Source organism: Cebus imitator, unplaced genomic scaffold (assembly GCF_001604975.1).
Source record: "Cebus imitator isolate Cc_AM_T3 unplaced genomic scaffold, Cebus_imitator-1.0 Scaffold609, whole genome shotgun sequence".
Lineage (NCBI taxonomy): Eukaryota > Metazoa > Chordata > Mammalia > Primates > Cebidae > Cebus > Cebus imitator.
In genome coordinates, this window is record NW_016107924.1 from 3336 (window position 1) to 28227 (window position 24892).

Below are 24892 nucleotides of genomic sequence, written 5' to 3' on the forward strand. Positions count from 1 at the left end.
TTGACCAGGATGGTCTCAATCTCTTGACCTCGTGATCCACCCGCCTTGGCCTCCCACAGTGCTGGGATTACAGGCTTGAGCCACCGCGCCCGGCCTCCCTGAGCTAATTTTTGTATTTTTAGTAAAGACAGAGTTTCGCCACATTGGCCAGGCTGGTCTCGAACTCCTGACCTCAGGTGATCCACCTGCCTCAGCCTCCCAAAGTGCTGGGATTACAGATGTGTGCCACTGTGCCTGGCCAATTTCTGAGACAGAGTCTTGCTCTGTTACCCATGCTTGAGTGCAGTGATGTAATCACAGCCCACTGCAGCTTCGACCTCCCAGGCTCAAGAGATCCTCCCACCTCAGCCTCCCAAGTAGCTGGGACTACAGGTGCCCACCACCACGCCCAGCTAATTTTTTACAATTTTTTGTAGAGACAGGGGTCTTTCTATGTTGCCCAGGCTGGTGTCAAACTCCTGGGCTCTAGCAATCCTCCTGCCTCGGCCTCCCAAAGTGCTGAGATTACAGGTGTGAGCCCCGCACCCAGCATGAGTTTTGTCTCTTATGTTTGTTGTGGAGGGGCAGCATGAGGGGCACACATGGGCCCTCAGTAAGTCCTGCCTACAAACAACAAGGGAAGGGAGTCTTCAGGGTGCCTGTCCAGACCCCACTCGGGATGTGCGCACACAGCAGCCAGATGGCAGATGAGGGCAGAGGCGGTGCTCAGCAGGGGCTCGGTCAGGGACCATACCTGACCATGACGTAGGAGATGCCAAAGTCGGGCAAGGACTGCCAGGCCTGGATGAAGCGAAGCTGGGCCTCTGCCAGTGACAGCTGGGCCACATTCTGGTGGGCTTCCAGGATCCGTGGGGTGAGCTGCGGGACCATACTGGTGACGAGCTGAAGGCACTATTTCCCTCTCCCAAAGTCACCAAGCCCCCACCTCCCTGTCAGGGTGACAGCCTGTGAGCCTGGGAATGGCAGTGCCCAGGTGGGGCCGCCAAGGTGCAGATTTGCACTGTGCCAGGCATGAGTTGGACAGGGCCACCTGGACCGTGACTCCTCCCAGAGGGGGGACCAGCCACGAAGCCTCAGGGATGCAGTGGGAGAAGCCCAGTGAGCACATGGATTTCCCAAGGAAGGCTTTGTGGAGACCCAGGGGATCAGGGGTGTCCGGGTAAACACTGTTCATTCCCACCCTGACTCCCTCTGGTACCTGCTTGGCCTTAAACTTTCGCTGGAAACGGGGGGCCACCAGGCCGTAGGGGTTGAGGCCCTCGGCAGAGGCATCAGGGCCCTGGGGGTGGTTGCCCAGGCCCCCGCCGCCCGTGCGCTGCAGACTGAGGAAGGCCAGGATGGCCTGCACCTCGCTGGCATAGCTACTGTCGGCCATGGTTCGGCCCTTGGAGGCCAGGCGGCAGCCGGCCATCCAATGGGCATACTGCTGCTCCTGGGTGGGAAGGGTGAGGGGGACAGCGCTAGCCAAGCCCTGACCCTGGCCCCTGCCCCGTCCTTGATGCCCCTCAGCCGCTGCCCGTGCCCCAGCTACGGCCCGGCCCTCACTCACATCCTGGCATCGCAGGTAGATCTCGCTCATGCCCTCAGGAGAGGGCACTAGGAGTTTAATGCAGAACTTCTGGCCAGAGACGTTAACATCAGGGACCACCTCACAGCCTGGAGGGAGAGAGGGGTGGCCTAGGAGGTTGGGAGGGGCAGCGCCACTTGAGGTCGTGGAGTACATGCCAGTTCCACAGCATAACCTCAGGACGGAGGGTATCTTCCCCAGTCTCCAGGAGGAAACCAGCGGACAGGTAGGGACCGCATCCGCCCCTGCCCTGGTACACTCACCTTTGAGGTTGAGCTGCTGGATGGGGTCACCCGGGGCCTCGTCCTGGTTCTTGTAGTACGACAGTGTGGTCTCCTTGAACACCACCCAGTGCTGGCGGTAGCCCTTCAGGGTCAGCTTCCGGGGCCTTTGTGGGATACAGGAGGTTTGTGAAAGACCTCCTGGCCCCCTCCCTCCATAGGCAGACTGGGCCCTCCAGCAGGGCTACCTACTCTGGCCTCCAACTCACCGGAAGATTCGGAGATGGTCCTTGAGCTCTGGGATGGTGGTGAGGCTGTCCTATGGGAGGAACAGAGTCAGAGGGGCACCCGGGGCCTCACACATGACCCTGCCCAGTCCCCACCCCGAGCCCCTCCTTACCAGCACGTCTGTGGGCGCCGACCCCTCCAGCTTCACCTCCAGGTTGCTCAGTGCCGCATCCAAGTCGTCCAGCCCTGGGTCTGTGCCAGCTGGCTCCCCCACCTCCCCGCTCTGGGACAGCTTGTTGATGTGGTACTAGGTGGGCATGAAGCCAGGGAGGGCTGAGTCTGGCAGCCGGGTCCCGTAGCAGTGCCCCCAGGCCGGGCTTCCCTGGAGGTAGCCCCCACTTGGGAAGGCCCTTCCTGCCCTGGGATTAACCCACCTCCCAGCCATTCCCACACCCCCAGGCCTGCCTGGTACCTGCAGGGCGGCAAACACCATCATCTCCTCCTCCGTGCAGTCAATCTCTTCCAGCAGCAGGTCCCACCGGGCCTGCTCATACAGCTGTGTCAGCCGCACAGGGTCTGTCTGGAGCAGCGGGAGGGGAGGCTGGGCTGGTCAGATGCCAGCTGCCCTGGACGCCCGGCACCCAGCCCCTGCCAGCCTTTGGCCCTCTGCCCTGCCCTCCTTGCTGAGGCAGGTTCGTTCAGTGACCAGACATGAGCCGCAGATCCCCACCCCTCCCTTACAGCCTGCCAGCCCCTGCCGCCCAGGCCTGCACCCATTTTCCCTCTAAACCTTTGCTCGGCTGTGCAGATGTTTACTGTGTGCCAGCATGCTTCCCTGGGTGCAGGGGAGACCAAGTAAACCAATCAATGTCAAGTAATTCAAGGCTGCAATAAACACTATCAAAGAAACGGGTTCCACAGGGAAGTTCACACCAGCCTTCAGTCTAGGGCACCCCAAGTTCAAAGGAGATGAGAGAATGGAACACGGTGAAGCAGTCAGGGAAGGCTTCCCTGAGGAGGCGACAAGCTGAGTAGAGACAGGAAGGATGACAATAGGTCTTTAAAGTGAAGAGTGAAGGAAGAGGATTCCAGAGAAAAGGGACAGGGAGGGCAGAGGCTCCAAGGGGGGATCCTAGTTACCCACAGAAGACCAACACTCCTGCTGAAACCCAGCCAAAATTGATAGCAAAGACATAGGAAGATAAACCCAAAAGGAGGAAGGAGAGGCCAGGCACGGTGGGTTTCATCTGTAATCCCAGCACTTTGGGAGATCAAGGCAGGCGGATAGAAGCCCAGGAGTTTCAGACCAGCCTGGGCAACATGGTGAAACCCCATCTCTATTCATAATACAAAAAATTAGCCATGTGAGGTGGCGCACGCCTGTAGTCCCAGGTACTCGGGAGGCTGAGGTGGGAGAATCACCTGAGCCAGGGAGGTTGAGGCTGCAGTGAGCTGGGACTGCACCACTGCACCCCAGCTTGGGGGATAGAGTGAGAACTTGTCTCCAAAAGAAAGAAGAAGAAAACAATCTGGAAGATGGAGAGCAAACTATAGCTGGGAAGTGGGATATGCAGAGAGAGCTGGGGCCTCATGCCTTTCCCTTCTACCGCCTGGTAAATGTCTGGTAAATCCACCAATGAGACTTGAAAAATAGAGATCGGCTGGGTGTGGTGGCTCCTGCCTGTAATCCCAGCACTTTGGGAGGCCAAGGCACGTGCATTACCTGAAGTCAGCAATTTGAGACCAGCCTGGCCAATGTGGTGAAACCCCGTCTCTACTAAAAATACAAAAATTAGCCAGGTATGGCGATGCACGCCTGTAGTCCCAGCTACTCAGGAGACTGGGGCAGAAGAATTAAAAAAAAAAAAAAAAAAAAAAAAAAAAAAAAGGCCAGGTGCAGTGGCTCACACCTGTAGTCCTAGCACTTTGGGAGGCTGAGGCAGGCGGATCATAAAGTCAAGAGATTGAGACCATCCTGGTCAACATGGTGAAACCCCGTCTCTACTAAAAATACAAAAATTAGCTGGGCATGATAGCGCGTGCCTGGAGTCCCAGCTACTTGGGAGGCTGAGGCAGGAGAATTGCCTGAACCCGGGAGGTGGAGGTTGCGGTGAGCTGAGATCGCGCCATTGCACTCCAGCCTGGGCAACAAGAGCAAAACTACATCTCAAAAAACAAAAAAAAACAACAACAAAAAAAAGATAAGAATGGAGAGCTGAACAGAGGCATCCAGTTTGCATGGCGGACCTCTGGATGAGAGGCAAGGGTGAGCTGAAGAGAGGACTGGAGAACATACATGAAAAAAGCAAGTCCCTCCCCAGCTCCCTGCAGCCAAGCGACAGCAAGCAGGCACCTGGCAGAAGCCGGGGACCCACTCTCTGGAGACACTGGGCACAACTGGACAGGATAAAGGTGCGCTATGTTGAAAATGGATAAAGAAAGCTGGCATTCCGAAGAGTGAGACACCACCCTTTCCCACATGTCACCCCAAGACATTGGCAGGGAGCCTTCTGTCTCCAGTTGAAAGATCAGTGGGGTTGCCACTGAGAGGTTGAGCCGACCAGAGAAATATCTGACAAAGACTGGTAGCCCAGCCCCATCACCTCCAGGGGAACCAAGACACCAAGCCCCACTCACACACATAGCGTCTCCAATTGTTTTCTTAGAGCTTCACTTCTAAACATGAATGGACAGGCAGGGACTATCCACATTTTTTTTTTTTTAAAGAGATGGGGTCTCACTATGTCGCCCAGGCTGGAGTGCAGTGGCTATTCACAGGCGGGATCCCACTGCTGATCAGCACGGGAGTTTTGACCTGCTCCGTTTCCGACCTGGGCTGGTTCACCCCTCCTTAGGTAACCTGGTGGTCCCCTGCTCCCGGGAGATCACCATATTGATGCCGAACTTAGTGTGAATACCCGATCGGCACAGTGCACTACAGCCCAGAACTCCTGGGCTCAAGCGATCCTCCCACCTTAGCCTCCCGAGTAGCTGGGACTACAGGCACGCGCCACTGCACCCGGCCCCACATTTAAGAAGGGCTGCAAGAGTGAACCACAGAGACCAAGACAACAAGAATAAAACAGCTTGGAGGAAATGAAGGCCAGGCAGGGCGCAGAAGAGAACTTCAAACTCGAATGAAAATCCTTATAGAGGCTGGGTGTGGTGGCTCATGCCCGTGGGAGGCCAAGATGGGCAGTTGCAAAGTCAGGAGTTTGAGACCAGCCTGGCCAACATGGTGAAATCCTGTCTCTACTAAAAATACAAAAATTAGGCCGGGCATGGTAGCTCCTATAATCCTAGCACTTTAGGAGGCTGAAGCAGGTGGATCACCTGAGGTCAGGAACTGGAAACCTGCCTGGCCAACATGGCGAAAACCTCTCTACTAAAAATGCAAAAATTAGCCAGGCATGGTGTTGCATGCCTGTGATCCTAGCTACTCAGGAGGCTGAGGCAGGAGTATTGCTTGAACCTGGGGGGTGGAGGTTGCAGTGAGCCCCGGTCACGCCATTGCACTCCCACCTGGGCAACAAGAGCAAAACTCCATCTCAAAAAAAAAAAAAAAAAAAAAAAAAAAAAATTCTTACAGAGATAAAGCACTACACTCATAAAACAAAATCAGATTTTTTTTTTTCCTGAGACAGTCTTGCTCTGTTGCCCAAGCTGGAGTGCAGTGAGATGATCTCTGCTCACTGCAACCTCCGCCTCCCGGGTTCAAGCAATTCTCCTGCCTCAGCCTCCTGAGTAGCTAGGATTACAGGCATGTGTTACCACGCCTGGCTAAGTTTTGTATTTTTAGTAGAGACGGGGTTTCACCATGTTGACCAGGCTAGTCTCAAACTCCTGACCTTGTGATCCGCCAGGCTTGGGCTCCCAAAGTGCTGGGATTACAGGCGTGAGCCACTGCGCCCGACCCCAGAATGTTCTTTGTCAAAGGAATATAGCTGGGCTCAGTGGCTCATGCCTGTAATCCCAGCACTTTGGGAGACCAACGCAGGCAGATCACTTCAGGTCTTGTCTCTATTAAAAATACAAAAATTAGCTGTCTGTGGTGGCGGGTTCCTGTCGTTCCAGCTACGTGGGAGGGTGAAACAGGAGAATCTCTTGAACCCAGGAGGCAAAGGTTGCAGTGAGCTGAGATCGTGCCATTGCACTCCCGCCCAGGACACAAAACGAGACTCTGTCTCAAAAAATAAATAAATAAATAAATAAAGGAAATAAATAAATAAATAAATAAATAAATACAAATAATAAAAAATAAAATAAAGGACTGTAACTATAAAGTGATAGTAACTAAGAATGTGTGGCAACGGCAGAGAGAAACAAATCAGTGCAGAGGAACTGAAGACCCAGCCAGAGACCCATGCACCTATGTTCACAGGACCCAGGACAAAGGTGATGCCATACTTCCCAGGGACAGGCGCTTCTTCGATAGACAGCACTGAGGCAACTGGGTATTGATGTGTTAAAAAAAAAAAAAAAGAGTATTTGGATTCCTACCTGATACCACACACAAATACCAATTCCAGATGAACTGCTTAACTAAATATGAAAGTTAAAACAATAGGCGGGGTGCAGTGGCTCACGCTTGTAATCCCAACATTTTGGGAGGTCAAGGCGGGCAGATCACATGAAGTCGGGAGGTTGAGACCAGCCTGATCAACATGGAGATACCCCATCTCTACTAAAACTACAAAATTAGCTGGGTGTGGTGGTGCATGCCTGGAATGCTACTCGGGAGGCTGTGGCAGGACAACAGCTCGAACCCAGGAGGTGGAGGGTGAGGTGAGCCGAGATCGTCACTGCACTCCAGCCTGAGCAACAAGAGTGAAACTGTTTCAAAAAACCAAAAACAATAAAGCCTTTAGAGAAAACACGGGGCTACATCTCCTGAAGTAGGAAAGATTCCTTGATGTTTTTTGTTTTTTTAATTAGAGAAGGGGTCTCTCTGTGTTGCCCAGGCTTGTCTTGAACTCCTGGCCTCAAGCCATCCTCCTGCCTTGGCCTCCCAAAGTGTTGGGATTACAAGCATGAGCCACTACACTTGCTCGGAAAGATTTCTTTCTTCCTTTTTTTTTTTTTTCCAAGATGGAGTTTTCACTCTTGTTGCCCAGGCTGGAGGGCAATGGTACAATTTCAGGTCACTGCAACCTCCGCCTCCCAGATTCAAGCAATTCTCATGCCTCAGCCTCCCAAGTAGCTGGGATTAAAGGGCATCACCACCACACCTGGCTAATTTTTTGTAGTTAGTAGAGATGAGGTTTCACCTCATGTTGGTCAGACTGGTCTCGAACTCCTGACCTCAGGAGTCCTGATCCGCCCACCTCAGCCTCCCAAAGTGCTGGGATTATAGGCATGAGCCACTGCGCCAGGCCAAGAAGCCAAGAAAGATTTTTCTTTTTTCTTTTGAGATGGAATTTCACTTTTGTTGCCCAGGCTGGAGAGCAATGGTGCGATCTCAGCTTACTGCAACCTCTGCTTCCCAGGTTCAAGCGATTCTCCTGCCTCAGCCTTCCAAATAGCTGAGATTACAGGCACCTGCCACCACATCCAGCTAGATTTTGTGTTTTTAGTAGAGACAGGGTTTCACCATCTTGGCCAGGCTGGTCTTGAACTCCTGACCTTGTGATCCACCCGCTTTGGTCTCCCAAAGTGCTGGGATTACAGGTGTGAGCCACCGTGCCTGGTCGAAAGATTTCTTAAACAGGACACAAAATGTGTTAATCATACACATAAAAAAAAATCCCAAGTACTCAGGAAGCCAAAGCAGGAGAATCACCTGAGACCATGAGTTTGAGACCAATCTGGGCAATGTAGCAAGACTCCATCTCTAAAAAATTTTTAGGGGCCAGGCACGGTGGCTCAAGCCTGTAATCCCAGCACTGTGGGAGGCCGAGGCGGGTGGATCACGAGGTCAAGAGATCGAGACCATCCTGGTCAACATGGTGAAACCCCGTCTCTACTAAAAATACAAAAAAATTAGCTGGGCATGGTGGCGCGTGCCTGTAATCCCAGCGACTCAGGAGGCTGAGGCAGGAGAATTGCCTGAACCCGGGAGGCAGAGGTTGCGGTGAGCCGAGATCGCGCCATTGCACTCCAGCCTGGGTAACAAGAGTGAAACTCCGTCTCCAAAAAAAAAAAAAAAATTTTAAATTAGGCCAGGCACAGTGGCTCACGCCTGTAATCCCAGCACTTTGGGAGGCCAGGGCAGGCGGATCATGAGGCTGGGAGTTCAAGACCAGCCTGACGAACATGGTGAAACCCTGTCTTAAGTAAAAATACAAAACATCTGGTGGGCATGGTGGTGTGCACCATGTAATCCCAGCTACTCAGGAGGCTGAGGCAGGAAATCACTTGAACCCGGGAAACAGAGGTTGCAGTGAGCCAATATCACACCATTGCACTCCAGCCTGGGTGACAGAGTGAGACTCCGTCTTAAAAAAAAAATTTTTTTTGTTTTAATTAGCCAGGCTTGGTGGCACATGCCTGTATCCCAGCTACTCAGGAAGCTAAGGCAGGAAGATTGCTTGAGCCCAGGAGTACAAGGTCACAGTGAGCTATGACCGCACCACTGCACTCTAGTCTGGAAGACAGAGGGAGACCCCATCTCTAAAAATAAAAACAGAAAGATAAAAATATAAATTTGGTTCTATTAAAATTAAGAGCTGCTTTTTATCAAAAGAAACCAGAGAATTAAAAGGCAAAGCACAGAGGGGGAAAATATATTCACAATGTATTTATCTGACAAAGTGCTCATATTCAGAATATATAAAGAACTCCTACACGTCAATAAGAACAAGACAAACGACTCGATATGACAATTGTCAAAGTATTTGAACAGAAACCTCACAAAGCAGGATACCCAGGTGGCTAATAGCCATATGAAAAGGGACTCAATTTTAATAGTCATCAGGGAAATGTAAATTAAAGCCACATGAAGAGCAGTGGTGGTCGGGGTTGAGCGTGGGAGGAGAAGCGACTGCAAATGGGCATCGTATAATCAGTGGTTGTCTGGGGCAGTGGAAATGTTCTAAAACTGGATGGTGGTGATGGTTGCACAAGCATACATGTTTATTAAAAATAAGCTGAATGCTTACGATGGGTGATTTTTATGGTATATAAGATCTACCTCAATGAAACTGTTTAAACAAAATTATGAGATACCATTACACACCTATCTGAATGGCCACAATGGAAAAACAGAAAATACCAAGCGCTGGTGAGCTGTGGAACTGAAACGCTCATGCATTGCTGGTGGGAGTGTAAACTGGTGCAATCACTGAGTTGTTTTTGTTTTTTTGAGACGGAGTCTTGCTCTGTCACCCAGGCTGGAGTACAGTGGCATGATCTTGGTTCACTGCAACCTCTGCCTCCTGGGTTCAAGTGATTCATTCTCCTGTCTTAGCCTCCTGAATAGCTGGGACTACAGGTGTCCACTACCACGCCTGGGTAATTTTTTGTATTTTTAGTAGAGAAGGGGTTTCACTGTGTTGGCTACGCTGGTCTCAAACTCCTGGACTCAAGTGATCTGCTCACCTCAGCCTCTCAAAGTGCTGGGATTACAGGCATGAGCCTCCACACCTGGCCTGGTGCAATCACTTTGAAAAGCTGTGTAATCGTATCTACCACAGTTAAACTCATGCATGCCCTATGCTACAGGGTATAAACATGTTCACCAAAATACATAGACTGGAATGTTCATAGCATCTCTATTCATAACAGCCCCAATCTGGAAATTGCGCAACAACAGTAGAATGTAAATTTCACAGACATAATGTAAATGATGGACATAACAGTCCATCCAGACTGTTACATAATGTCTCCATTATGTAAATTTCACAGACAGAACTAATCTAAGGTGTTGGAAGCAAAGTTAGTGGTTACTTCCTGTGGGAACTATCGCCTGGAAGGAGTGTAAGGGGGCTTCTGGGGCCCAGTAAAGTTCTGTTGCTTGATATTTTAATTATATTTGTGCATTTTTCTAAAGATTTGTTACACTTGAAAAGAAAGCCCTATGGCCAGGCATGGTAGCTCAAGCCTGTAATCCCAGCACTTTGGGAGGCTGAGTGGGGTGGATCACCTAAGGTCAGGAGTTTGAGATCAGCCTGGCCAACATGGTGAAACCCCATCTCTACTCATAATACAAAAAATATATATATGTTAGCTGGGCATGGTGGTGGCGGGCACCTGTAATTCCAGCTTTGTGGGAGGCTGAGCCAGGAGAATCGCTTGAACTCAGGAGGTGGAGATTGCAGTGAGCCGAGATCATGCCATTGCACTCCAGCCTGAGCAACAAGAGTAAAATGCTGTCTCAAAAATAACAGCAACAAAAAAATGCCCTATAAAGGAACACTCCAAAAACAGTAACTCTTGGAACTTAAATATGTAGTTACAGAAAATAAAAATTCAATAGATATTTTAGAGGATAAGTTGAAGAATTCTCCAGAGAGTAGAACACAGAAAGAAAAAGAACTGAGCCAGGCGCAGTGGCTCATGCCTGTAATCCTAGCACTTTGGGAGGCTGAGGTGGGTGGATTGCCTGAGCTCAAGAGTTTGAGACCAGCCTGGGCAACACAGTGAAACCTGTCTTTACTAAAAATACAAAAATTAGCTGGGTGTGGTGGTGGGCACCTGTAATCCCACCTACTCAGGAGGCTGAGGCACAGAATTTCTTGAACCCAAGAGATGGAGGTTGCAGTGAGCCAAGATCACACCACTGCACTCCAGCCTGGGTGGACAGAGCAAGACTCTGTCTTGAAAAAAATTTTTTTGTAGATGCAGGCTTTTGCCATGTTGTCCAGGCTGGTCTCAAACTCCTGGGCTCAGTTGAACCCCTCACTTCACCCTCCCAAAGTGCTAGGATTACAGTCTTGAGCCACCACGCCAGGCCAGAAACTATTAAAGAGAGTGTATAGGGCATTTTTCCAGATTTAAATGACCCAAGTGTAGTTTCAGATTTGAAAAAGCCCAGCAAGAATACAGGTCAATGAATAAAGAAAGATCCATACCCATGACATATGTTCAGAGATTTTTGGAACACCAGGGGATAAAAAAAAAAAAAAGATTCTAAAAGCTTCCAGTATCTTCACTCCCCCTCCAAGAAAAAACAAAAGGGTCAGATATGAAGGATTAAAAATACAGGTGGCACCAGACAACAACAACACTGGAAACTGGAAGACAGTGGAAAGATAGCTTCAGACTTTTGCAGGAAAACGTCAACTTAGAATTCTATACCCAGCCAAACTATCATGTGTGAACAGTGACCTTTTCAGAGACACAGGATTTCAGAATATTTATGTCTCATGCACCCTTTGAGAGGAAGCTATTGATGTATGAGTCCCATCAAAGAAGGAAGTTAAAGGGGAACACAGTGGGCCAGGAAATGAGGCCCAGTGTAGGAATTCCCAGGAAAACAGTGAAGGAAAGTCCAAGAACAACATTCAAGAAGTGGCTCTGGAGTACAAGAAATCCATGACTCTGAGAAAGAAATAACACAGATTAATATCCTAATGTGATTGACCATTTGAAAGGAATTGTTACGGTTGGGTATAGTGTTGAAGGATCATTTGAACTTGGTGAAGGAGCATCCTGCCTGATCACTGTGGAGCCCCTCCAGTGGTAAGCTACAGTCAAACAGAGTGTCCAGATAGCCTGAGTCTTTCTTGTAATTGTGGGCAAACAATGAATAGAAAAATAAGTAAAAAATATATATGAATTATGCCTGGGCGTGGTGGCTCATGCCTGTAATCCCAGCATTTTGGGAGGCTGAGGAGGGTGGATCACCTGAGGTCAGGGGTTCAAGACCAGCCTGACCAACCTTGTGAAACCTCGTCTCTACTATATTCAAAAAAATAGCCGGGCACATGTCTGTAATCCCAGCTACTTGGGAGGCTGAGGCAGGAGAATCACTTGAACCTGAGAGGCAGAGGTTCCAGTGAGCTGAGATTGAGCCATTGTACTCCAGCCTGGGCAACGCAGCAAGACTCCGTCTCAAAAAAAAAAAAAAAAAAAAAAAAGGCAATTATGCAATTATGAACTTCAAAAACGTTTGAGCAAAAAAGGAAAAATAATCATAGTTACTCTGTGGCTTAACTAGGAACGCTATTTATATGTGTTACTATTTACAGCCATATCATATCAGTTCTAACCAAAGACTATAGACACTACTCACTTAGAAAGATGCAAGGCAATGTGTGTATTGTGTGGGCAGGAAGAAAATGTAAGACAGCGAAATCTTCAACTTTCTTACAAAGTCAATAGATATGTGTGAAACAGCAAAACCAAGAAGTGGAAATATGTCATAGAGAAGGAAACACTAGAATAAAAAGACACAGCTAAAAATCTATATTTGAGAGATCAGAATGGGAAGATTACGTGAGCCCAAGAGCTGGAGACTAGCCTGGGCAACATAGTCAAACCCCATTTCTACGAAAAGTACAATAATTAAGGGGACCAGTGGTGTGGGAGGGAGAGCATCAGGAAGAATAGCTAATGGATGCTGTACTTAATACCTAGGTGATGGGTTGATATGTGCAGCAAACCACCATAGCACACAGTTCCCTGTGTATCAAACGTGCACATCCTGCACATGTACCCCTGAACTTCAAATAAACGTTGGAGATTAAAAAAAAATTAGGCAGCTATAGTGCACGCCTACAGTCCCAGCTACTCAGGGAGCCAAAGCTGGAGGGTCGCTTGAGCCTGAGAAGTCCAGGCTGCAGTGAGCTGGGATCACGCTACTGCACTCTAGTCTGGGCGATAGAGCAAGACTCTGTCTCAAAAATAAAAGTAAATAAATATATAAATAAATAAAGCTTAGGGGAGAGCCATCTGAGCTGGAGATCATCAGCTGGGAGACAGAGTGTGGACGGTGTTGAAATCCATGAAACTGGAGATGACTGAGACAAGGAGGGAGAGAGCAGAGGCCGGGGCAGAGCCTGGGGCGCGCCGACACCAAGAGGCCACGGAGTCCAGCAGAGCGGCCTGGGAGAGGCCACCCCCCACGAAAGTGGACCCAAGCCTTTGGGAGGAAGATATTCCAGAGGAGTGGTCAGGGTGGTGACTATGTCACAAGTGGTCAAGTAAGAAGCGGGTGGGACAGGGCCAGGGGACAGACAGCCTGGAGGCGTGGCCACCTCAGCAGGTGCGCTTCTCAAGTATGGATGGTGACAAAAGATACAGAATAGCTGTGGCCGAGGAGTGCGAGGGAGTGGAGCAGCACCCAGAGAAAGCTGGGAAGCAGGAAGTGGGATTCTGCGGAGCAAGCATTCAGACAACCACGATGTATTGCGGAGACACAGGGCAGAGAAGCGGGGCCGGCAGGTCGAGACAGCAGCCTGTGAGCTCCTGGGCAGTTTCTCAGATGCACGTGAAACACATTGCATGGAGCACTCTGCATGGAGCATGTTGGCTGCCAATGGAGGAAGGGAAGAAGAGGCGACAGGGCACACCAGGGCTGCCCTGCAAAGCTTCCTTCCTCACGCACCCTAGGTCCTACAGTGCCAAATGCTGCCCTCTCCAGGAAGTCTTCCCAGAGTTCCCAGGCCTGGCCTTTCCCACATGAGCCCCAGACTTCCCAGGGGCATCCCCCACTGTCTGCGAGGATCTGTGGGTCTCAGCTTCCTCCCCACAGCTCCCTAAGAAACAGGCACTGAGACTGACTGGTCTTCACCTGCTTCAGCATCTGCCCAGCGTCCAGCACCGGGGCTGATGCTGAGGTGAGTAGATAGTCTCAGTGCGTGTTTGTGGGGTCAGTACACAAACGTGTAGATGGACAAATGGGCAGACGGACAAGCCACTACAAGTCACTAACATCCCAGACTCCAGACCCCAGGCCCTAGGTCTCCGCGTCTCATGGACCCGAGGCCTGCCTTCTCCCTGCCCTGGCCCACCTTGGGATCCAAGTCGAAGAAGCTGTAGTACTTGAAGCGCAGCCAGAGCACGTCCCCCGCCTTGACACCCTGCTGCATGAGACACCGAGACGAATCCAGCCACCTGGGCCACGGCAGAGTCAGCAGTCAGGGCTGCGCCAGGTACGGCCCTGGGCTGGGGGAGGGGGGCTGGGCTGGGGGAACAAGCACACACAGAGGAAAGGCCAGGAAACGATGCATAGATTTGGAGTGAGCACGGACACAGGGCAGGGGTGGATCCTGGGTGGGGGGGCCCCTGACACAGGGGGTGTGGCTCCTCGGCGCACCTGCTGTGGAGCTGGGTCTTGTCGGACAGGGAGCTGGGCCGTGGCAGGCGCTGGAGCAGGAGGGGGTCAGGTGGCGGCTGGGGCCGGCTCAGCATGTGGTAGCAGGCCTCAGTCTGGGCACTGTCTGAGAAGTGAGCTGGCATTCCCCTGAACAGTGCAGGTGCCACGCCTGGAGTGCAGGTTGGGGGTCAACCAGGCCTGTACCCCAGGGCTGGGACTCATGGGCTGGCCCCGCCTCTGCCCCCAGGATCACCCCCAGCTACACTCACCCCCAGCAAGGACGACCTTGCTCAAATCATAGACCTCTTCCTCCGGCTCCTTGTCTTTCTTCTTCTTCTCCTTCTTCTCGGGAGCTCGAAGCAGGGACAGCTCCTCGGGGTGCCGGATGCCTGAGGGGAACTAGGGCCTCAGTAGGGACAAGGTCCTGCTGTGGCCTCCCCGCCTCACCTTGGGATGGGTCACAGCCCAGGGTGATAACCCAGACAGCAAGGACAATGCGACAAGAGCTGGGCCTGGAAACGGGGGGATCTGCCTCTCGGCATCACCCTTGTGGGCCGGGGGGACCAGCCAGGCAACTCACTGATGAGGCGGCAGATGGCAGCCACGGCCTGGAAGAGGGGCTGGGAGAAGCTGGCGCGGAGGCGCAGTGCGCGGCGGTTGGGCAGCCGAAGGATGACAGGCCGGTGCTGGGGCCCGAAGAAGAGGCGGGCATCCGCCAGGATCCCATACTTGTCCAGTGTCCAGTGGGTCTGCAGTAGCCACTGTCTCTTCTGTTCCCACCAAATGGCATGGTCTGACCAGTCCTGCTTGCGATCTGCGCGACACGGGGGTGCATCTGGGTCCAGCCTTCCTCCCTGCTGCCCCAACACCCAGCACAACCCCAGGATGCAGAGGCCTGGTGTGACCATGGCCCTGGCCCACCTAAGCCAAGAGTTGGACAGCCTGCGCGGGCCCGGGGTCTACCCCATGGTAACGGCAGCAGCGCTCTCTGAAGGCTGCCCTGATTGGCCTTCTAGGCTTGGCTTCTCTTCCCAGGGAGCTCTCCAACCCAGAATCTGGGAACCCCAATCTTAGCACCCCATCTCTTGCAGTCCAGCCCACTGGGCTCCCTCCACATGGCGCCTCCTCTGTTCCCCCATAATACACGGTTTAATGGCCTCTGTCTTGCACTCTGGGGAGCTCCCAGAGGCAGAGACTACATCTGTCTGGCTGCTGTGTGTCCTCAGGGCCTGGATCTGTGCCTGGCCTAGAGCAGTGGGCACTCAATATTTATAGGTACTATTGTGTGACCTTGGACAAGCCACTAACCTCTCTGGGCCTCAGTTTCCCTGCTTGTCAGATATAATAATCATCTTCAAACTGGGACATGGAACAGTACCTGCCACATGGTGGGTGCAGAGTTTGTGGCAAACTCGTGCACACACATGACTATCCACAAGTGAGCATTGAGTTAGAGATGTGCGCATGTCCCTTGTCAGCCAGCTAGGAACTGGGCACATAGTAATGGAAGGCACAGGTCTCCCCACCTCCTCCCTCTGGGAGCAGGACCCAGAGGGAGGGCACACTCAAAAAAGGCTGCCCAGAAGCTGCCCTGGGCACACAGTCCTCGAGAGTTTGCAAAGCCCTGCTTCCTGAGTTCCTCCCGGGTCCTCCAGAAAGTTTCTGACTCCTGCTGCATGCCACCCGCCTCAACGTCCCCAACTCCATCCCCCATCCCCCCCACACACTCCAGGCATCGCCACTGCTGCCAAACCAAGAGAAGCGCCCATCCTCCCACGCCTCCCCTCCCAGGACTGGCTCTCCCTCCTGGGCGCCCCGGCTGGGCCCTGGCTGTGTGCCGCCGCTTCCCCTTCACCTAGCTCCTTGCTCTTCTGTCCTCTCTGGCCCCTCTCCTGACCTGCCCCTTATCTTGTCCTTTCCCCAGGTTCGGGCTGGACCCTCTGCTCCTGTCTCAGCCATGCCCCTTGACTGAGTCTCCCGATTCTGTGGCTTCCGTTGCCATTTTCTGCCGCCAGCCCCATATGTGGCCCCTGGTCCAGACCCTGCCCAGGGACCCCAGCCAGAAACCCATGTGCCATCGGCTGAGGGGCCTGTCCACTGGCTTCCTCCCTTCAGAAACGTCTGTTCCCCTGGCCAAGTGCCTGACACTGGGACTGTAAGCGCCATGACTCCTGGTGCCAGCTTTTGGTGCTCAGCTCAGACTCTGCAAAGAGGTGCCCTCCTCACCAGCTCCCCATGCCAGGGAACTCAGAGCTGGGGGACGAGGACTCTCGCCAGAGGCCTGGGCATCTCCCTTTCCTAGCTGCCACATGTAACCAGTGTCAATCCTACCTCCAAAATCCACCCTCCTCTCCGCCCTCCCTGCCCAGCCTTTAGGAGGCCCTGGGGTCTCTGACCAGGACCACAGCCTCCTCAGGGCTCCACAGCCTCCAGCCCTCTGCCTCGCTGCTGACCTTAGCAGGACGGTCTCCTGCTGAGAACCGTTCAGTGGCCACCTTCCCCTCCAGAAGAGTCTAGACCCCTCCTGGAGGCCTTCAGGGCTGTGCAGAGCTGGCCAGGCACCATCCAGCCTCATTTCTGGTCATGGTCCAGGCGTCCTCACCAGCTGAGAGCCCTAATTCACAGCACTCCACGTCCCAGCACCCCACCTCGGCCTCCCTGATGAGGCCACCACATGACTTCTCCTGGGGGTATCCCCATCCTGGGCTTGGGGCAGCCCCCTCTTAGGGCTCCAGGCCCCCATGACAGCTCCCTCTGTGTGGCAGCCGGCACGCAGCCTCCAAGGGTCAGCCTCACCCGCTGGTGCTCGGGGAAGCCAGGGACTGGCCCGGGGCAGCCAGGCTGAGCATCAGTAGACAGAGCTGATGCACTTAGGAGTGACAGTATCCCCACCACAGGGGACACGGAGCTAAAGGAACTCACCCTGGGTGCCAGCAGCAGGTAGAGCAGCGGGGTCTGACTCCAGGTTAGGTCTCCTCATTACCCTTGTGCCGTGCCCCGGGGCCGCCCAGGTCTTCCCCACCCTCTCTGTTCCCCACTTCTGCTCTCACAGCTGCTCCAGGCCTCAGCCTTGTGGCCGGGCCGTCCTGGGCCCTGTCCTCTCCATAGTCAGACTGACCTCCTGAGCGGCACGTGGTGGCCTGGTGGGGTCTGAGGAAGCCTCCCCCGCATCATACCCCGCAGCCGGCAGCCCAGGCCCAGGTTCTTGCCCCGCACTATGGTGGGCCTGGCTTCTGCTCTATCAGGGTCTTCCTGCTGCCCTCCCAGGAAGGGGCAGCCCCAACCCCCAGCAGGGAAGGAAGATGAGGAGCCCCCGAGTCACTGGCCCTGTGGGCCCTCCACTGATACCACAGGCTGCTCTGCCGTAACTTCCTGTGGGGGCAGGGCCTCCACACCCAGGCTGGGCCCCTCACCAGCCTGCTGAGAGCTTCCGCCAGGGGGAGGGAGTGTGGGAGCAGGCCCCTAGGCCACCTAGACCCCCTCAGAGCTGAGCAATGTGGCTTCAGCCTCATCCCAGGCAAGACTACCCCTTCTGCCCCTAGAGGTGGCAGAATGGGGGATCATGGCTGAGTCTGATCCTTAGCAGACCAGCTGGAGCAGAAGGGAGGGAGGGAGTAGGGTGGGAGGGAGAGGAAGTTGGGGAAATGTCTTTTTTGGAACCAAATGATTAAGCTAATGCCTGAGTCACCGTGACACCATTATCAAGAGCCACACAGCAGGGATGGCCCGGAAGTGCCCGGAGACGCCCATGGCGGCCACCCATGGTGCCGGGGGCCGAAGGAGGGCAGTGGACACTCACTGATCTTCTCCACGATCTTCAGGAGCACCCCACCGATGTGTGACTCCCCGGTGACCCGCAGGGTGACCGACTCGGCCTCCGGGTCCTCCTCTCCCACAAACACCTGCAGCTCCCAGGAAGAGTCGATGTAGTCCCCGGAGGCGGTCTTCATCCCCGCCATGGCTTCGGCTGCTTCTACAGAGAGCGGGAAAGGAGGCAAGGTGGGCAGAGGAGCTCCGTGGTGCCCTGGACACACCCAGGAAGGAGGGGGGAGCGAGCCCCAGGCCAGCACGCAGTGGTATCCTCACACCCTCTCATCAGCGCTGGTGCTTGAGCTGAAAGGGCCCTCAGAGACCATGGAGTCCAAACCACTCCCATCCTATAGGTGGCAAGACTGAGGCTGGGTAAGAAGGGACTCACTCAGGACCACCCTGCTCGATGCCAGAGTTTGGCATGGCCCAGGGGTGGCTTCCCCAGCCCACAGCTCACCCCAGACCCACAAGGGCAGCTGCCCACTCTGGCCATGACTTTGTACCCAGGCCAGGAAGTAGTTTCAATCCTGGCCCACAGCTCAGATGCCAACATGACAAACCAGCCAAAGCCTCTTGGGGAGGTGGAAAGTTCAGGCTGCCTCGTGGTGACAGGCAGGCTGGGCAGAGGCTACCGGAGGTCGAGGAAGAGAAGGGCCTGGGGTCCCAGTGAGGCCCGAGCTTACCTTTCCTGGCAAGGGCTGCAGGCGGGTCTCCAGTACTCCCCTGCGGGCCGTGGGCTCCCTGCCCTCCTTTCTCTTTGGAGCTTCCTTCAGGGCAGCCCTTGCCTCTCTGCTTTATCAGCAGGGCGGGCTCAGCCCCTCCCCAGGGCGGGCTGGCGCTGGGTGCAGGAAGCACGCTGCCAGCCCGCAGAGGGCTCCAGGGGCCCCCACCTTTGTCCCCAGAGAGCACAGAGGAGCGGAGCTTAACTACTCAAAACCATGAAAACGTCCCCTGCCTCATTGGAGGGAAGCTCAGTGAAACTCAACAAGCTCCCCCTCGCCCCCCGTTTGCATTCAGGGCTAGGTCCGCCTTTGTGGTAAGCATCTCCCATCCCCAGCCTGTCATGAGGTGGGGACCTCAGGCTTTAAAACATCACTGGGCTGCCAGAGGGAGAGCCCAGGAGCTGGCAGAGTGGATCCAGGTTATTTGGGACTCACAAGTCTAATCAGCTCCAGCCTGGCTGTCCCTGTCAACCAAGGATCCCTCAAGGCTCCCCCTGCAAAGGGAAACAAGTCCATTTTGCAGTTTTTCCTAGCTCCACATTGGGCTACTTCCAAACTCATGAACTCAGACCTGCCAGGTGACCGAGTGAATGGAACTTAGCCCTGACCATCTGCAACCTCCCGGGCCCTCAGGGCCTCCAGCTCCAAATGCGACACCTCCACTGTGCTCCTCCTGGATGCGCCTCCCCCAGTACCCAGAGGCTCACTCCCATCACATCAGTGCTTAGATGTCGCCTCAGGGGTCTCTGGTGGTCTATCACCCTCCTGCCCATCACCTGCCCTAGGATGTGGGCTCCAGTAGACCAAGGCTATGTCTGCCACCAGCTCTGCACAGGATGACAGCCTTCCCAGGGAACACACTGGGGGTTGGAGCACAGAAGGTGGGCAGGTCTGGGGGTGGCAGAGTCCTGTTGAGTGGGGACTGCCTGACTGGGGCCACCCAGATGGGGAAGGGGGCCTGCTGGGGATTCCCAGGGGAAAAGTCAGCTGACGGAACCAGCAGCAGGAAGTCCAGCCAGCTGCTAGCCTCAGCGCCTTCCTAGCCCAGAAAGCAGCACTCTTGGAGCAAATGAGGAAGTTTCACTCCTGCCCAAGAAGCCTGCCCAGTCCAGGAAGAGAGCTTTAGAAAACGCAGTTTGTTGCAACCATGGAAAAGTCTAATTAAAGCTTAGCACCCTAAGTTCTCAGGTGAGAGCTGTGCATTCTTCTTTTTGAGACAGAGTTTCACTCTGTTGTCCAGGCTGGAGTGCAATGGTGTGATTTCGGCTCACCACAACCTCTGCCTCCCAGCTTCAAGTGATTCTCCTGCCTCAGCCTCCCAAGTAGCTGGGATTACAAGCAAGTGCCACCATGCCCGGCTAATTTTATATTTTTAGTAGGGACAGAGTTTTTCCATGTTGGTCAGACTGGTCTTGAACTCCTGACCTCAGGTGACCCACCAAGCTGTGCGTTTTTTTTTGTTTTGTTTTTTTGAGACAAGAGTTTCACTCTTGTTACCCAGGCTGGAGTGCAATGGCGCGATCTCGGCTCACTGCAACGTCCGCCTCCTGGGTTGAAGCAATTCTCCTGCCTCAGCCTCCTGAGTAGCTGGGACTACAGGCACGCGCCACCATGCCCAGCTAATTTTTTGTATTTTTAGTAGAGACTGGGTTTCACCTTGTTGACCAGGATGGTCTCGATCTCTTGACCTCGTGATCCACCTGCCTCGGCCTCCCAAAGTGCTGGGATTACAGGCGTGAGCCACCGCGCCCGGCCTGTGTGTTCTTTAAAACTATCACCCAGCAAGGCACGGTGGCTCATGCCTGTAATCCCAGCATGAGGATTTGAGAGGTTGAGGCAGGTGGATCACTTGAGGTCAGGAGTTTGAGACTAGCCTGGTCAATATAGCGAAACACTGTCTTACTAGAATAATTAGCTGGGTGTGGTACCGGGCACCTGTAATCCCAGCTACTGGGGAGGCTGAGGCAGGAGAATCGCTTGAAACCAGGAAGTGGAGGTTGCAGTGAGCTCAGATAGTGCCGGCTCCCTGCACTCCCGCCTGAAACTCAATCTCAAATAACAAAACCAAAACCAAAACCAAAAAATAAATCCATGACACAACTCCTACATCTAACAGCAGCTGACGGCAGAGCTGCCTCTCCCCAGAAGTCTCAGCATCTCACATTAGAACCCTGATTCTGGCCAGGCAAAGTGGCTTACGCCTGTAATCCCAGAACTTTAGGAGGCTGAGGCGGTGGATCATGAGGTCTGGAGATCGAGACCATCCTGGCTAATACAGTGAAACCCCGTCTCCACTAAAAATAAAAAAAAATTAGCTGGGCTTGGTGGCATGCACCTATAGTCCCAGCTACTCAGGAGGCTGAGGCCGGAGAATCACCTGAACACGGGAGGCGGAGGTTGCAGTGAGCAGACATCTTGCCACTGCACTCCAGCCAGGGCAACAGAGTAAGACTATGTCTCCCCCCCAAAAAAAAGAACCCTGATTCCTGGGTTGGGCCCACTGAGCTCTGGATCTAGCCAGTTTCTCTGAGATTGTAACGTGAATTCATAGCACTAGAGTTACCCCAAAGCTTATCTGAGCCTCTCATTGGTACCACTTGGGATGGGGAGGCTTTCAGATTCCCTTCCAGCTGCTGAGCAACAGCGCCACCTGGCAACCCTCTCAGCAAAGCCAGGGAGCTCTGCCAAGCACCAGACTCCTCCTAGGCCCACCTCAGAGAGAACAAGCTCAGGTTCCAGGAGCAGCCCCTGCCGGACCAACTTTCAGTTAAAAAAAAAAATCACTCAAGGCCAAAGCAACATATAACCACGCCCAACTGGCTTGTTTTATTGGAGAAGGGGACGTGGAATAAACATGAGACAGCTGGGACCTGAGGCTGGGAAGAAGCCCCTTCCCTCCCCATACATGCCCACTGCCCCAAATAAAAAATAACCAACTATGGGAGAGCAGCCGAGACAGCGACTAGGGGCAGGGGAAGGAGACACGGAACTCGAGGGCAGCGGTGAAGAGACCATGCGTGTGCTGGGAAGGCCCAGAGGCAGCGGCGGCACGAACAGTGCCAATACAAATCTCTGTGTCTTCCTGGGGTTATGTATAAATATAGAGATGAGGCCTTCTTTCCCCCTGCTCTCCCTTCCGCTCCGTGCTGCTCGCCGCGGTCCCAGCTCCTCTTTCCACATGAGGGCGAAGGGAAGGGGGGATGAACAAGTCATCACCGAATTGCAATCAGACCCACATCCATCAGCTTCTGGATCTTCTGTGCTATTACAGGATTCTTTAAGTGTCTACGGAGGAAGAGGCAGTTATATGAAATGAGACAACCTTGCTCTCAGAGCAGGCTCCAATTCAACCCCTGTTCACAGAAGGCCCCAGCAGGGAGGAGTCTTGGCGAGGCCAGGCGCGCAGACCACAGAGGCCTGCTCCACCTTGCAGAACTTGCCAGTCCAACTCCAAGCCCACACCACAGCTTCCAGCCAAGACCTTTCTCTCAGCTCAATGGGCCTTTCCAAATGATTGCTTAAGCTATCACAACTAACAAACAAAGCCCTTCCAGCTTACCACCCGCTGCCAATCTCCATAGGCTTGGGAGGAATGATACAATTCCTCTTCCTCACAGACCGAGCATAGCCCTCCCAGCTGCGTGCACTCCCATCTGCCTGCTTTTGTTCCTCATGTCTGGCAAAGCTGCCTCGCTGACTCTACGTACTCGCTGAGTGCCTGGGGGTCCTTCTGCATCTGTTCCAGGATAAGGCGCATGGCTGGGTCACTCATGATCTGCTGCACCTCGGGGTCGGCCATGGCTCGTCGCTTCACATCTTCGGGGCTATCATGCCGGTTGTACTGCGCCATCATACAGCGCTGGTAGCCATCTGCCGCCTCCTGCAGTCCAGAGGAAACAAAAGGGAAGAGTGTGACCACCACCCGGCTCACTACTTCAGCAGGCCCAAGATAACAGGTAACTGACAAGGGGATAGACAGCAAGTAAGAGACAACCCCAGAGAAATGGAGGCGACAGGGAAGATACCAGGGACTGAACACGGAAAAGACCCGGCAGAAAAAGAGGCAGAAGGAGACCCCTGGAGGCCAGAAGCAGCCCCACCTTACAGCTGGAGTCCAGGTCGAGTGCCTTCTGGTACACATCCATGGCTTTGGTGTAGTCCTTCATCGCTTCCAGGGCAGCGGCTTTCCGGGTATAACCCTTGACTACAAGCAGGAGAGGTGGCACGTTATGCACAAGTAGCGTCCAAGGCTGCTCCCTGCACCTCTTCACCTGCACACCAACACTGTTCACGCCTGCTGATGCTGGGTCCTAAATGCTACAGGTCCCAAGGACACACAGGTAGACAAAGGACTTGCCCTTTCCTTCTCTCATCTTTAGGCTAGAAACAGGGGACAGGCAGCAAAAAGGCACTTACTAAAGGTCGGCTCCAGCTGGATACATTCCTCACAGTCCTAGGAGGAAGCGGCAAAAAGAAATTAGGCTCATTCCCTTGGACGAGCTCACTACAGGCAGCTCGAGCATGCGGAATTCCAACTCAAGCCTGACCAAGCACCACACAGAGGTGACACATCAGGAAAGACAACTCCAGATGATGGAACATCCCACACAAGACAAACGGCCCAGACTCTGCAAGAGGTTGATGTTATGGAAATACACGCAAGGGGGGAACAATTCCAGTTTGAGAAACTGACGAGTACATGACAACTAGATAAAATGTATGGGCGTTGGTTCTGAGAGCTTTTGAATCCAAAAGCACTGCTGGTTAAAAAACAAAACAGGCCAGGCACGATGGCTCACGCCTGTAATCCCAGCACTTTGGGAGGCTGAGGTCGGGAGTCTGACACCAGCCTGACCAACATGGAAAAACCCGTCTCTACCAAAAAAAAAAAAAAAAATATCTATCTATCTATATTTATATTTAATTTATTTATTTTAAAAATAGAGATGGGGTTTCACCATGTTGGCTAGGCCAGTCTCGAACTCTTGACCTCAGGTGATCCACCCACCTCGGCCTACCAAAATGCTGGGATTACAGGCGTGAGCCACCATGCCTGGCCTAAAAATATTTTAAAAAAATTAGCTGTCCGTGGTGGTACATGACTGTAATCCTAGCTATTTGGGAGGTAGAGGCAGGAGAATTGCTTGAATCCAGGAGGTAGAAGTTTCAGTGAGTTCAGATCATGCCATTGTACACCAGCCTGGGCAACAAGAATGAAATCCCGTCTAAAAGAAACAAATAAAAACAAAAACAAAAAAGAAACAAAACAAGGCGAGGCGCGGTGGCTCACACCTGTAATTCCAGCACTTTGGGAGGCTAAGGCAGGTGGATCACCTGAGGTCAGGAGTTCAACACCAACCTGGCCAACATGATGAAACCCCATCTCTACTTAAAAAAAATTTTTTTTGTTGGGCTACTGGCTGCACCTACAATAATCCCAGCTACTTGAGAGGCTGAGGCAGGAGAATCCCTTGAACCCGGGAGGCAGAGGTTGCAGTGAGCCAAAATCATGCCATTACACTCCAGCCTGGGCGACCACAAACTAATTCCATTTCAAAAAAATAAAATTAAATTAACCCCAGAGTTTCAAAACATATTTTTGGACAAGTGGGCAAATCTGAGTATGGATGGAAAGACAGCAGATGGCATTAGGCCTTGGTACAGGTGAGGTCACCTGTGCTGACAGTGCTGCACTGGACAGGGAGTCTTTTCAGGCAATGTGTGCATGAGACTTGGATGTCTCATTCTAAGTGCCAAATGCATACAATTCTTTCACAAACGGTTCAACAATAACAGGTCAATATTTAATTGTCAAACAAAGGTGGAAGTTTGTTTGTTTTTAAGTAGAGATGGAGTTTCATCATGTTGGCCAGGCTGGTGTTGAACTCCTGACCTCAGGAATTCACTACGTATTCTTCTTTTTGAAACATCTTCCAAGTAAGAAATTATGAAGAAAAGAACATGATGCAGCACACTGAGCACGCCTGGGCCTAATTCTAACCCTTCCACCAAGAAGTCAGCAGAGCAGCAGAAATCCCATTCATTCTTCTTCCACGCTTTCATGACTAGGGAAGTACTGCCCACCTCCCAGGTGACTGACAACCTGCTAGTCTTTGCATCACAAATTGATGTTTTTGACATACCTCTT

General features: G+C 53.0%; 2 protein-coding genes across 3 annotated transcripts in view; both read right to left on the bottom strand.

The window, feature by feature from the left end:
• FERMT3 (fermitin family member 3) overlaps positions 1-19447 on the bottom strand; it is a 21197-nt gene extending 1750 nt beyond the window's left edge. Inside the window, exons 1-13 of one of the 2 annotated variants that reach the window (XM_017516927.2) lie at positions 18706-19447; positions 18012-18185; positions 14793-15026; positions 14482-14601; positions 14213-14381; positions 13908-14010; positions 2489-2596; positions 2189-2323; positions 2058-2107; positions 1831-1955; positions 1550-1656; positions 1199-1432; positions 734-858 (exon numbers count right to left, since the gene is read on the bottom strand). In XM_017516927.2, the coding sequence (XP_017372416.1) occupies positions 734-858; positions 1199-1432; positions 1550-1656; positions 1831-1955; positions 2058-2107; positions 2189-2323; positions 2489-2596; positions 13908-14010; positions 14213-14381; positions 14482-14601; positions 14793-15026; positions 18012-18171 (1670 nt within the window). In that variant the 5' untranslated portion in view covers positions 18172-18185; positions 18706-19447. Of the gene's footprint in view, positions 1-733; positions 859-1198; positions 1433-1549; positions 1657-1830; positions 1956-2057; positions 2108-2188; positions 2324-2488; positions 2597-13907; positions 14011-14212; positions 14382-14481; positions 14602-14792; positions 15027-17134; positions 17525-18011; positions 18186-18705 lie in introns of those variants that run through there. The other variant, XM_017516928.2, reaches the window with a different exon arrangement.
• A 2093-nt stretch (positions 19448-21540) lies between these two features.
• STIP1 (stress induced phosphoprotein 1) overlaps positions 21541-24892 on the bottom strand; it is a 6948-nt gene continuing 3596 nt past the window's right edge. Inside the window, exons 5-8 of the mRNA XM_017516931.1 lie at positions 23161-23197; positions 22845-22948; positions 22452-22624; positions 21541-22029 (exon numbers count right to left, since the gene is read on the bottom strand). Of these exons, the coding sequence (XP_017372420.1) occupies positions 21957-22029; positions 22452-22624; positions 22845-22948; positions 23161-23197 (387 nt within the window). The 3' untranslated portion in view covers positions 21541-21956. The remainder of the gene's footprint in view (positions 22030-22451; positions 22625-22844; positions 22949-23160; positions 23198-24892) is intronic.